Source organism: Lepidochelys kempii, chromosome 21 (genome assembly GCF_965140285.1).
Source record: "Lepidochelys kempii isolate rLepKem1 chromosome 21, rLepKem1.hap1, whole genome shotgun sequence".
In the NCBI taxonomy this organism is placed as follows: domain Eukaryota; kingdom Metazoa; phylum Chordata; order Testudines; family Cheloniidae; genus Lepidochelys; species Lepidochelys kempii.
The window spans coordinates 14,923,743-14,935,012 of NC_136400.1; the positions used below are offsets into that span (position 1 = coordinate 14,923,743).

At 60.9% G+C, this 11,270-nt stretch overlaps 1 protein-coding gene across 1 annotated transcript in view; it reads left to right on the forward strand.

Annotated features, from left to right (window-relative positions):
- The window catches only part of ARL8A (ARF like GTPase 8A), a 38,145-nt gene extending 32,041 nt beyond the window's left edge, over positions 1–6,104 (forward strand). Inside the window, exons 5-7 of the mRNA XM_073320356.2 lie at positions 565–632; positions 2,910–2,980; positions 3,394–6,104. Of these exons, the coding sequence (XP_073176457.1) occupies positions 565–632; positions 2,910–2,980; positions 3,394–3,443 (189 nt within the window). The 3' untranslated portion in view covers positions 3,444–6,104. The remainder of the gene's footprint in view (positions 1–564; positions 633–2,909; positions 2,981–3,393) is intronic.
- The last annotated feature ends 5,166 nt before the right edge of the window (positions 6,105–11,270 follow it).

The window sequence follows — 11,270 nt, forward strand, 5'->3', positions numbered from 1 at the left end:
CAAAGAAATCTGTTAGTCTTTAAGGTGCCACCGGACTCCTCGTTGTTTTCTTAATTCCTTAGCTAGCTATAACCTGAGACTGCAGAATGAAGAACAGACCCACGCTGCTCCCATTACCCACTCTCCTTTGTGCCCACCCTGCCCCTGATGTCTCCTCCTGCAAACCAAAGCTATTCATGAACACCCTCAGCTCTTGGCAGCCCCCAGATGCTTCTCAGCCAATTCAGCCCCAGGTGCAGATTAAAGGACTCCCCTAATCTATGTCCAGCAGCCCCATGGGGTATAGGGATGTGCGGGCCTTGCCTCAGTTTCCCCATCAACTCCTCCACCCCAGCATATCCTGGGAGAGGAGCGCTTGGGCAGGTGAAATAGAGCTGGCTTTCACAGGCTGTCAGGAATTCCCTAGGAGGCAGTTTTGATTCCTTCACACCAACGAATTTTCTGTCGCCAAAACTATAGTTAGGTTCCCGGACTCCCCGTCCCCCACCCTGGCCCGGGCACAGTCAAAGCTGGCTCGGTGTGGGTCTGGGACTGAGAGTGCTGACGCTCTTTTCCCCCCTCCAGGTTCTAGTGCTCGGGAACAAGCGAGATCTTGCTGGTGCCTTGGATGAGAAAGAGCTTATTGAGAAGATGTAAGTACGGCTCACTTCCCCCATTCTGGCGGCAGGCGTTGTCAGTCTGACTCCGGCTTCCTGTACCTCTCAGCAAAGGTTGGGGTGGGATGGTAGCAGAGGTTGCTTTGGGGATGCCGCGTTTCTGTGTATTGCTGAGTAGGAGTCTCGGGGGTCTGATCCAGGTGGCTGCTAAGGGGTTAACGAAGGTGCCCGGTGCATGGGTTTGCGGGAGCTTCTCCCAGGATGCTGGAGAGGCCTTCCCAGAGCAACAGCAGAGAGGGATCCCCCACCATGGAGTGCAGCAAGCCTTGCTCCCCAAAATGCCTCCAGCCCCATGGCTTCTCTGTCCCACTCCCTAAAGACATTACCCCTCCGCCAGCTCCCACCCCACAGCATGGCCATTGGCGGGGGAGGGGAGACGACTGCTGTAACCCTCTCTAGCATGTGCAGAGTCCTGGTCCCTTCCTGCTAGTTCACCGCTGGGGAGTTGCTCTGCGATGGCCTGTCAGCAGGAGGCGCCATTGTGAAAAGGAGCGTGGGTTTCCTGCGCTGCCCAGGGATGCTTCTGCAATCCAGCAGTGCTGGGTGCTGCCCCTTTACATGGGTCAGGGCCTGGAAGCCTTTTGAGCAGAGAAGGTTTGTTCATCTCCACGATCCCTTCATGATAACAGAGCTGTGCCGAGCCTCCCCAGCCTGGGTCCTGCTATGAAGTCCTTGCATCCCATTTGTGACACCCCAGGCAATGGGGCAGGCTGTGCAAAGGCTCGTGCTGCGGGGGCTGAGAGGGGGGAGTTGGCAGCCCAGACAGTGACCAGCGAGGCAGCTGGTTTGGGGAAACATGTCCTAGGTGCTCTGCTTTGCTCCTCTACAGTAGCTTTTTCGCTATTACATCAGCCTGGTTTTTCTTTTGGATCTACACTTCTCCACACGCCACAGACCTGGGGAGGCCTCGTTACCCAGTGCCAGCAGCTGGAAAGGGGAACCGCGGGCCCTGGGTTCTGTCCTGCCTTGGCCACACCCTCGCTGTGTGACCGTGGGCAGGGCCTCAGCTGTAGAATGGGGCTAATCTCCAGTCTGTGTGGAGCTGAGGGGCCCTTGGCTGAAAGTTGCTAGATCAGGGTGAAGATGGTCATTTTGCTTGAGCTTTTCTCAGCTTCGGCCACATGGTGGCGCCAGAGCCGCAGCTTGCTCTTACTGCAGTGCTTCATCTCAAGGGTATGTCTACACTGCACAGTAAGCCTGGGTGATTGACACCTGGGTCTGAGCCCCCAGGTTAGCGGGGAAAAGCCCTACCCACTTCACTGTGTCTGCACTCCCCCGTGCTGAGCTGCTCGAGGGTTCCTGCCCAGTCCATTGCAGGAGGAGTTGTGGGATGGACACTGGAGGTCACGCAGCACGTAAGTGGTTTTTGCCTGCATTCTCGCTGCAAAATGGGCAGGTTCCAGCCCGAGGTAAAGCGCATCCTGGGCTCTAACCCTGCCCCCTAGCCGGGTCAGCTAGCCTGGGCTTAAGGCACATTCAAATCCGGGTCCAAGGTGTTTGTGTGAATGAGGTAGTTTACAGGTAAGAGAATATGTATCTTCTCTTACCTGTAAATTCAGCTAAGAGCCTGGGTTAACTGTAGTGAAGACGTACCCTTAGACTCCTGCATCTGGCTGGAGCCCGGGTCCTGCAGCCCGAGTGGTAGGAGAGCGTTTCCACAGGCTCTCACCTCGGGACACAGCACAGCCAAGGAGCTCTTTGCAAATGGCCAACGAAGTCCTTCGAAGGCTCTGCTGCTCTGTCGGTGGGGTTGGAGCCCGGGCCATGGCACAGAGCCCTCCTGTGCCCACTGCCGTGGCAGTGATACTTATAGTCCTGGTTTGGATTTGGAGGATCTTAAGCATTTGATAACGGTGGGTCACTCTTGTCCCTTTTCCAGTGAGAAGCTAAGGCAGAGAGGGGAAGTGCTGGCTGAGTCTGGCTTGGTGCCGCGGGTAGGACCCTGATTCTTGTTTCCTGTATGGTTGTGGAACAAGCTGGGTAATACACAGCCCGCCCGGCGTGCTCATGGTTGGGGGCCTTGTTCCATTTGTCAGGAAGCTTTTCTTTTCAGTTCTTTCATTGCTGAAAGACTGTTGACTGGCCCCATCCTGAGCCAGCAGCACCAGAAGGTTATAGCAGGGACCTCCGAGGGAGGGTGGGGTGCCCCCTAACGGAAGGGACTCTGCTCCCCGAGCCCTTTAGACAGGCTGACTGGAGCAGCTGGAGTCTGCAGTAAGCAGTCTGTGCTTTCACGGCTCCATCTCTCCACAGGAACCTGTCTGCCATCCAAGATCGAGAGATTTGTTGCTATTCCATCTCCTGCAAAGAAAAGGACAACATTGGTGAGTGCTAGGCCATGGTCTGCAGGGAGCCGGAGGGAGGGGACAGTCTGGGCTCCTTTGGGAAACACCTGCAGTTTCAGGTTGTGCAGTGAATTCAGCCCCTGGTATTCTGGCTCCTAAGCCCATTAAGCTCATGACGAGGCAAAATGGGGCAGAAGTGTCACTTCTCAGCTGTGAGTGGCCTACACTCCCCATCCCAAAGGCAGGCTGTGGGCAGTGCCCCAGGAGCTGGGCCCAAGGTTTCCAGGCCGTGGGGGACACTGCTTCAGAGTAGTGGCTGAAATGCAGCAGTGAACAGCTGTGTTAGAGAAGGTGCCGGTCTCTAATGCCCCGCCGACCCCTTCCCCTGAGCCCTGTGGAGGAGGGGGCACCGTGCCCTTTGCGGGCGCTAACTCTGTGCATTGCCTTTGCAGACATCACCCTACAGTGGCTTATTCAGCACTCAAAGTCCAGGAGAAGCTGAGAGCCCTGAGACCATGCCTCGGAGCGAGGAAGATGCCATTGTCCAAGCCCCCCTTCTCTCAGTCCCCTGCTCTCTGTCCCTCTCTCTCTCTAGATGGGTATTTTTAGGGGACCCGAGGCTCTGCTCCTGCTGAGACGGAGCTCCTGTTTTTATTGTAAAGAAGCTGTCGGACTCCTCTCTCTCTCTCTCTCCCCCTCTCGTTTTGGCACTGTTCTGTTGTGGTCGATGTGTACACAGTATATATATATGTATATATCTATTTTAATTTAAGCAATTACGCTGTTACGAAACTGGGCTCTGTGACCTGTAGAAGTGCTGGAGGTGGTTGAGCCCCCAAGGCAGTATTGGGAGGGTGTCGTGGGAGCGGAGCAGCTTGGCTGGACCATTCCATGCTGAATGCAGGCCCCCATGGGGGCGTCCCTCCAACCCTGAGGCCTGTGGGCCCCTCTGATATCTTCACTAGGTCCGGCTCTCCCCCTCCCCGCCCCCCCACCAAAAAAAAGCCTTTAGAGCTCCCCGTGCCCACCCCCGCTCTCTGTGCTGCGTGTGGACATGGCCCTGGGGGGCAGGGCAATGGGGGCTTTTGAGGTCAGCAGTCTTGACCAGGCTGTGGGGAGTCAGTGCTGTGCCCGTCTACAGAGCCACCCCTCCTGCTCCTAGACCTCTGCCCCTTCCCCAGGCATTCGGCCTTTCGATCCCATGCTTAGGCAGGGATTGGGCGCTGGCAGGGGCAACTCCCTCTCTCCCTCCCTCTCCGCTTCCCTTCCTGCAACCCAGGCCCCAAAGTCTCCACAAGTGACTCACTTCTGCCCCCTCCCCTGGCTGTGGAGGAAGGTGGGGGCACTCTGCCATTCCTCCAGGTTGCTTTGGGGAGGTCTCCAGCTCCTTAGACGCTCTCTGGGTGGGGCGAGCTGTGCAGCATGGGGGTCAGGGTGAGCTGGTACCTGCGGGCCAGCGACCAGCGCCTTGGGAATGCTCTCTGTGCCCAGAGCTAGGGAGGGAGCCGTGGCACCTGCTAACCCAGGTCCTGCCGAGGCCCGTGCAGAGGGGTGGTGTGCAGCACACACTCACCTGTGCTCTCGTGACCTGTCATTGGCTCTGCCGTGGGGTTAGGCCCCCCTTCACTCAGGGGAGGGCTCAGCGCTGTTGCAATTGCTGTAGAACTGAAGCCAAGGACAAAGCTCCGAGGAAGGCCTTTCCCCTCTCCCCATGCTCCAGCATCCGGGAGCAGGGTTCCCCTCATGCTGCAGCCCAGGAGGGGGTGTCTGCCCCAGCTCATGTACCCACCTCATACCTGGGAGATCAGGGGCTCAGGCTCTGGTGAGCCAGAGATGGGAAAGCCCCTTCCGGCCTCGTCCCGCCCTGGGCCCATGGAGAGAGATTGTGCCCTGCGGTGGGGCTCTCCACCTTGGCTTCTGGGTCTAGGGGCATGGCTCTCCCTTCCCCAGGAGGGTCTGTGTGTTGAAGGCTGGCAGCCAGAGACCCCACCCCACACCGTGTGAGTCCAGGAGCTTTAGATATCTCTGCCCCCTTCCCACCCCCCCACCCCCCCGGAAGTGAGGCGGGCTTCCCTGTGCTCCAAGTTCTGGCAGTGGGGCTGCCTTATGTCCACCCCCTGCAGTGCTGGGTGTGGGCTCCCCCTTGCTTGATGTGCTTCCCCCTCTAAACTGCTCCCTTCCATTCCAGTGATGTGCATGTTGGGAGGAGGGCTGGCCCTTGTTGGGGCGGGGGAAGGTGTTTGCAGCAGGATGGGGCATGTCTGGCTGCCCACAGTCCCAGCACAGCAGATCTGCTCTGGAAGGTGCCAGGGCTGCTGTGCAAAGCTCCCCATGACTCTGTTCCCATCCCAGGGCTGTTCACTCAGGGCTCTCGTGGACTAGAAACAAGCTGGCCGGCTGTGTCACACTGCTGCCCCCAGGTCTGTCCCAGCCCCAGAGGGGGCACAGCTGAGAGTGCTGGCACAGGGGCACGTCGAGGGGGTGTTGGCCTCTCTCCCAGTACGCAGGGGCCAGAGGAAAGGCCTGTCTCCATGGAACGGCGGGGCTGATGGGCCCTGTGTGATGTCAAGGTGGAATTCCTTGCCCTCTACAGCCCCGGCTAGTAGGTCTGGTCTCCAGCCAGCCAGCGGCAGGGAGGGGAAGTGGCAGCCAGGCCTGGAAGGAGGGGAAAGGAGCACCAGTGTGCTCCAGCCCATGTGACTTCTGTGCAGTGCTGGAGCCTGCTGATGGAGCCTGGAGGTGGCCCGGAGCCGGCTGGGGGCGAAGTGGCAGGACCCGGGGAAGGACCATGAGGCGGCTGCTGCGCACAGCCTGCCTCTGTCCGGCTGAGGGCAGCTGCCTGTAATCCAGGCCCAGCCGCATCCCCCCCGTCCAGTGTGTCAGCTCGGGGCGGCCAAGAGCCCTGGGCTCCTTCCCTGGCCCCCCACTCTGCACGGGGCGGGGGCGTCCAGCCTGCTTTGTTCTTCTCTTTTCTCGTTTTCGCAGAATTGCACAAGGAGCCATTTCCATGGTTTATTTAATGAATTGTAAAGTGGTGTCATTTATTCCTTTTTTAGGAGAGATTTTTTGGCTCATATTGACCTTCTCTGTTGGGAAATGATTCTTGTAACTGTACAATTTTTTTTTGGCCTCCTAATCATAATAAATTAACAGTTTTGTGTTGCGGGGGCGTTTGCTGTGGTCTTGTTTCCTCTCCTCATCTCACCAGCCTGTCAGGGGTCTTGGCACATGGTCCATCTGCCAGGGACGACTCGCACCCTTGCACAGTTAAACCAGGGCTTTCTTGGGCACTGCCCTATTGCCCGAGGGCGAGAGCAGCTGGGGCTTGCTGTCAGGGCTGGGGCTTGTCGTTCTGAGCAGGGGCAGAGGCTGGCAGTGGGGCTCATCCCCCATGTTCACCCTCTCATAGCCCACTCGACTTAACCCCTTCAGGCATGTAACTAGGTTGGCAGCCGAATCGTCAGCTGGGCAGCAGCGTCAGCTCTTCCTGCTGTGGTAGAGATGACGGAGAAGGTGCGGGGGGGGGAGAGAAGTCTCCCAGGGCCTCGTGTCCTTGACCCGCAAGGTGGGGCTGGAGGGGGGGTAGCGTTCGTCACCCCCCAACGCCGCTCTCCAGCTGCTCCGCGCCGCACTCCTCAGTCTAGCCTGGTCTCACCGCGTGGGGCTCAGGCTGTCAACATGGCGGTCGATGCTGCAGACACAGATCTTGCTTTTTGAGCCTGGGAAAGGGCGTTTAGCCGGGTCGAAGATTGAGATGGCCGTTCTGGGACGGTGGCACAAAGCCCTCGGCTTAGGGCGGCTCCCTTGCCTTAGCCTTGTTGACACTGGGCTGTGCCCTGCTATGGGTCTGGGCTGTGGTGGGTGGAACGCCTCCAGCTCCCTCCCCCTGCTCTCCTCACCCTCCGCACCAAGGACAACTCCTTGCCCTGTGCAGACTTCTGAGGACCCAGCCCTTGCTTTGCACTATGTCCTCCCTGTCTGTTCAGGGTGAGCCCTACGGGCCAGGCCTGGCCCCCAGCAGCGGGAGAGGGATACGCTCCCTTAAAAGCAGGCTCTCTGCCAGCCCACCAGCCCCGGGCTGCCTGTGCCCTTGTGCCCCTCCTCCCGTGCTCCTTTCCCTGCGCTGCTGGCCTTCCTGGGCTCTGAGTAAGTGTTGGCGAGGTGCCTAGTGCTGCTGGGAGAAACTCAAACAAGCTCCGGCGGGCCCCCTCTAAGCATATCCCGTCCTGGATTAGCACAGTGAAGGCACCTCGAGGGGCAGAGCGGGCTGGGCGCCAGAGCGAGCCACGCCAGCAAGTCTTGGGGGGGTGGCGAACGCAGCACTCAAGCCCCAGCCAGCACTAGGGGAAGCCTTTCCCACCGTTGAAAGGCCGGGCTGGGGCTGTGTGCTCCTCTCTGCTGTGCATGCCCAGGGCCCACCCATGCCCATGACTCTCCACGCGACAGTGGGGCCTCCTGCCCCTGCCCTGTTGCACACCTGGGATTTCAGCAGCAGGTGGTGGTCTGGGGGGCAGATCACCGAGGGGGGGGGAGCTGTCCCGAGCTGTGAGGGTGCAGGGCCAGCATGGCCCCCGCCTACTGTGCTGGGAAAGTATCTGCTGCAGGCTCCTTCCCCCTCTTGCTCTGAGCTGTGGCCTCTCCAGGCACCTGGCTGCTCCCCACTCGTACCCACCTCTCCACGCAGTTGCCTCCTTCCAGTTGGCCAGGGCCGGGTGCAGCCTTATGCCCCCCTCTCAGGTGCGGGCTCATGGCCTAGGCACTGAGCTAGTTGCCAGCAATGAAGGAGCGGGGGGTGGGGGGGTTGCTGATAGAAGCCCCACTGGGGCAAATGCACCCCATCCTACCTGGTGACCAAAACAGGGCAGCTCCCCCTGCTGCTAATGTGGGTGTGTGTGTGTGTGTGGGGGGGGTTCTACAGGTTCTTGGGCATTTGCATGCAGAGGGGTTGGCATCCAGGGCCCCCTCCAAGGGCACTGAGACTGTGCCATGGAGGGAGACCCTCTGGTGAGGCAAGACCAGGGCCTCCCTGCTATGGGAGAGAGCGAGCGTGTTGAGTGGACGTGGGCCCGAGAGGCTGGTGGAGCAAAGGGGGGACGTGGAGCATGAGACTCCCCCTCCCCCTAATAGGGTGTCCCCTGACTGCCCTACCCGGGATGGGCATGGGATGCCAATGCGGCTGAATACCATACTCCAGCCCCCTCCTAGAGACAGGCAAAGCCAGGGCCAGAGATCCCGTCCCCTGTGGGGTGTGGGGACCCTTGCTCAGGGGCAGGGGCGCTTCCCCCAGCAGCTCATTACCGCAGTGTGAAGGAGCCCGTCTCCCCTCCTGCCGCACTGGTTTCGGCCCCTTTCTGGTCTCCATCCTACCCATGGGGCCGTTGGTGGCCTGGGGCAGGTGCCCCCCTGCGCTGCAGGTCCCATATGCTACTTTCAACCCTGTTTGCACACTGGCAGCCATCCCTGCCTCCGGCTACCCCTCCTCGGCTCGCTTTTCTCAGCCTCTCCCGCCAGCCAGCCTGCCAGGCTCCGGAACAAGCCCTGCATTGTTCCCCCTGGCCCCAGCTCAGGACAAACCAGCACAGAATGAGCCACACGAAGGCAGCTCCCCCCGCCCTGCAGCCCTCGTCCTGCATGCGAGTCACAGCAGCCCCCAGCCAGCTGGCTGAGCCCCCCGCCCCCCAGCCGGGAACGCACCTGGCCATGGCGTGCGGGAAGGACTGTCCGGTCCAGCGGCTCCACTCCTCCCGCACCATCGCTCCCGGGCACCAGCCCTGTGGGACCTACTCCTCCAGCATGTCACCAGGGCAGGGCGGCACGTGGAAGGGAGTGAGGGGGCTGCAGAAGGGCAGACCCCCGCCCCCCTCCCGGCTTCCATCATCTCCCAGCATATGCCATGCAAGGGCTGGGATGCTTGGCTAGCGAGGCGCTGGGGGTACGGCATGTACACCCAGGCAGCTGCAGCTTGGCTCCGCATGTGGACGCTTCCCCTCCAGCCCCCCCATCTATCCATGTAGGCATTTACCCTGCGCTCATCACACCCCTGTGGCCCCCCATTTCCCTGGCCGCCCCCACTCCCGCTGCTTCCCCTAGAGTCACATTTTAATACCCTGAGCTGGAGCTGGTTGCAGAGGCCAGGGCCTGAAGCCTCCATCATCTCCCCCCACACATGCACACCCTTGGGGCGATGAGGGGTTGCTGGGCTGATTGATGGCCCCTCGAATGCCAGGGCTGCCCCCTGCCTGCACAGCGAAAGGAGCGAGCGGCCCAGCCCGCCCGCGAGGGCTGGTCTCCTTGGGAGCTAGCGGGCATGCACGGCTGCCAGCGGGACCTGGTGCCTTTACTGAGTGGGGGGATGCGGGGGGGGCAGCCTTCATGCTCCCGAAACAAAGACAGGGGCTTTTGTCTCCATGGCGACAGGCCCAAGGGAAACCGGTGGGTGTCATTCCCTGGACAAAGCCCTCGCTGAGCTCCTGGTGCTTAGCAACCACCTCCCTCGCCCCGGACTGGGGGTGGCTGCCGAAGCGCAAGAACAAAGAGCTTTAACATCCCTGAGCAACCGGGGGCCAGGAGGCTGAGGTGGGGGTGGGCAGCAAAGCCGAGCCAGCCGGCTCGGCCCGGGCTATGGGCCTGCGTCCCCAGTCATTGCCGCCGAGCCACCAGGAAAGACCGGCTGGGCCCATTCACCAGCTGATTGCCCCGGTTCAGCCGGGCCTCCCGGCGACTCAGCTGCTGTCTAGAGACCAAGCAGGTCACGGGACCACGGCCTCCGTCACCGGGCCTGGGCACAGATGTGCCATGTGGGAACAGAGGCCAGTTTTCTAGCCTATCAGTTTCTCGTTCACGCCACCTGAGCTGAGATTTCTCCGGCCTGCCCCGGCCCTGGCAGGCTTTCCTGGCCGCTGAAGGGTGTGATCAGAGACAGCCTCTCACACACAACAGGATCCTGGGGCAGAGCGAAAGCGGGGGGCTGAGGAGGAGGTGTTCCCCGAGCTGCCTCAGCAAAGCGGCCCGTGCTACCAGTGACTGGCGCAAGCTTCACGGCGCTGGCCCATCCCGAAGCCGGGGCTGGGGACGCCGCAGGGTCGGGGGTGATGGCTGTAAAACACTCGGGCAGCCGTTGGGTAATGAGCCCTTTGCACTCGGCGCATTCTCGGCCTGAGATCTCAAAGCGCTGGGTAAGCTGCAAGGCGGATGGGGCTCCATCATGCCAGTCCCCGACCCGCTCTGCACTGGACTTCTCCTGGGACGGGCTGATTTCTGACACACCCTGGTTCAGACGTGCCAAGAGAACAGCCTCACTCCATGTGGCCATATCTGTCCTGCTGGAAACCGGGGGCGGGGGGGCATGTGGGGCTGGGCAGCATGACGTTGACGCAGCAGTTTGCTGCCCTCTTCCAGAGCTCCCAGCGCCTGAGCTCAGGCTGAGCAGGGGGTGAGGTTTTAGGCTGGTTCTCCGTGCAGCTGACCCAGTTTCCCTGCCAGTGCCGGGTAAAAGGCCCAAACTCTCCTCGCCTGGGAAGCCAGTGGTGCAAACCTGGGAGCCCGCCCTGGGGACAGTCCTGCAAAGGGTGGTGCCGTAGGGATTCAGAACCAGGGGCGAGGGAACCGTGGCCCTGAGCCATGTGCCACCCACGCTGCTCGGGGCTGAGCTGGGCGTCACTATTAACCTGGGGACATTACCTTGCTGGTGTGCATTGGGGGGGGCTTGCCAGGGCCTGGCCAGCGGGATCAGAGAGCATGGGTATGAGGGGGATGCCAGCAAAGAATGACTTTCGGGGGTCACAGTTTCTCTCCCCTGCCTGGGCACGGAGATGGATTCTTGCCCATTTAGGGATATTCAGAGGAGTTTCTTTGCACATTGGTTCTTCTAAGCTGCCAGGGAGCTGGTGGACCCAGAGCTGGGTTGTTTGCCTCCTCCTCCGGCTGCTGGGTGCACAGAAAGCCTGCTTTGTGGGCACGTGCGCTGGGCCCCGGCTCCTGTTGGCTCCTTTCTGCTTCACAAAAGGCCCAGGTGCCATGTGAAGGCAGCAGCCAGCAGAAACAGGCTCTCTGTGTCGGTGCCGAGGGGGGAGCGGTGCCAGGCTCCCCGACAGGCTGAGACCCTGAGCTTGTGCCCTACTCCCCTCCCCACCCCCACTGGCAGCAGCCTTCCGGGTAAGGCCGGGGCTCTCCAGGACTGCAGCCTAGCCTGCAGCTGCAGAGCAGGAGCTGGGCTGGGGGGCTGCGCTTTGCCCCAAGCTCACTGTGCCCTTCTGGGGATCTTCAGGGGCGAGGCCAGCTCTTGTTCTTGGGCTTCGGAGGGGTAAGGGACTCGCCCGCGCGCTGGGAT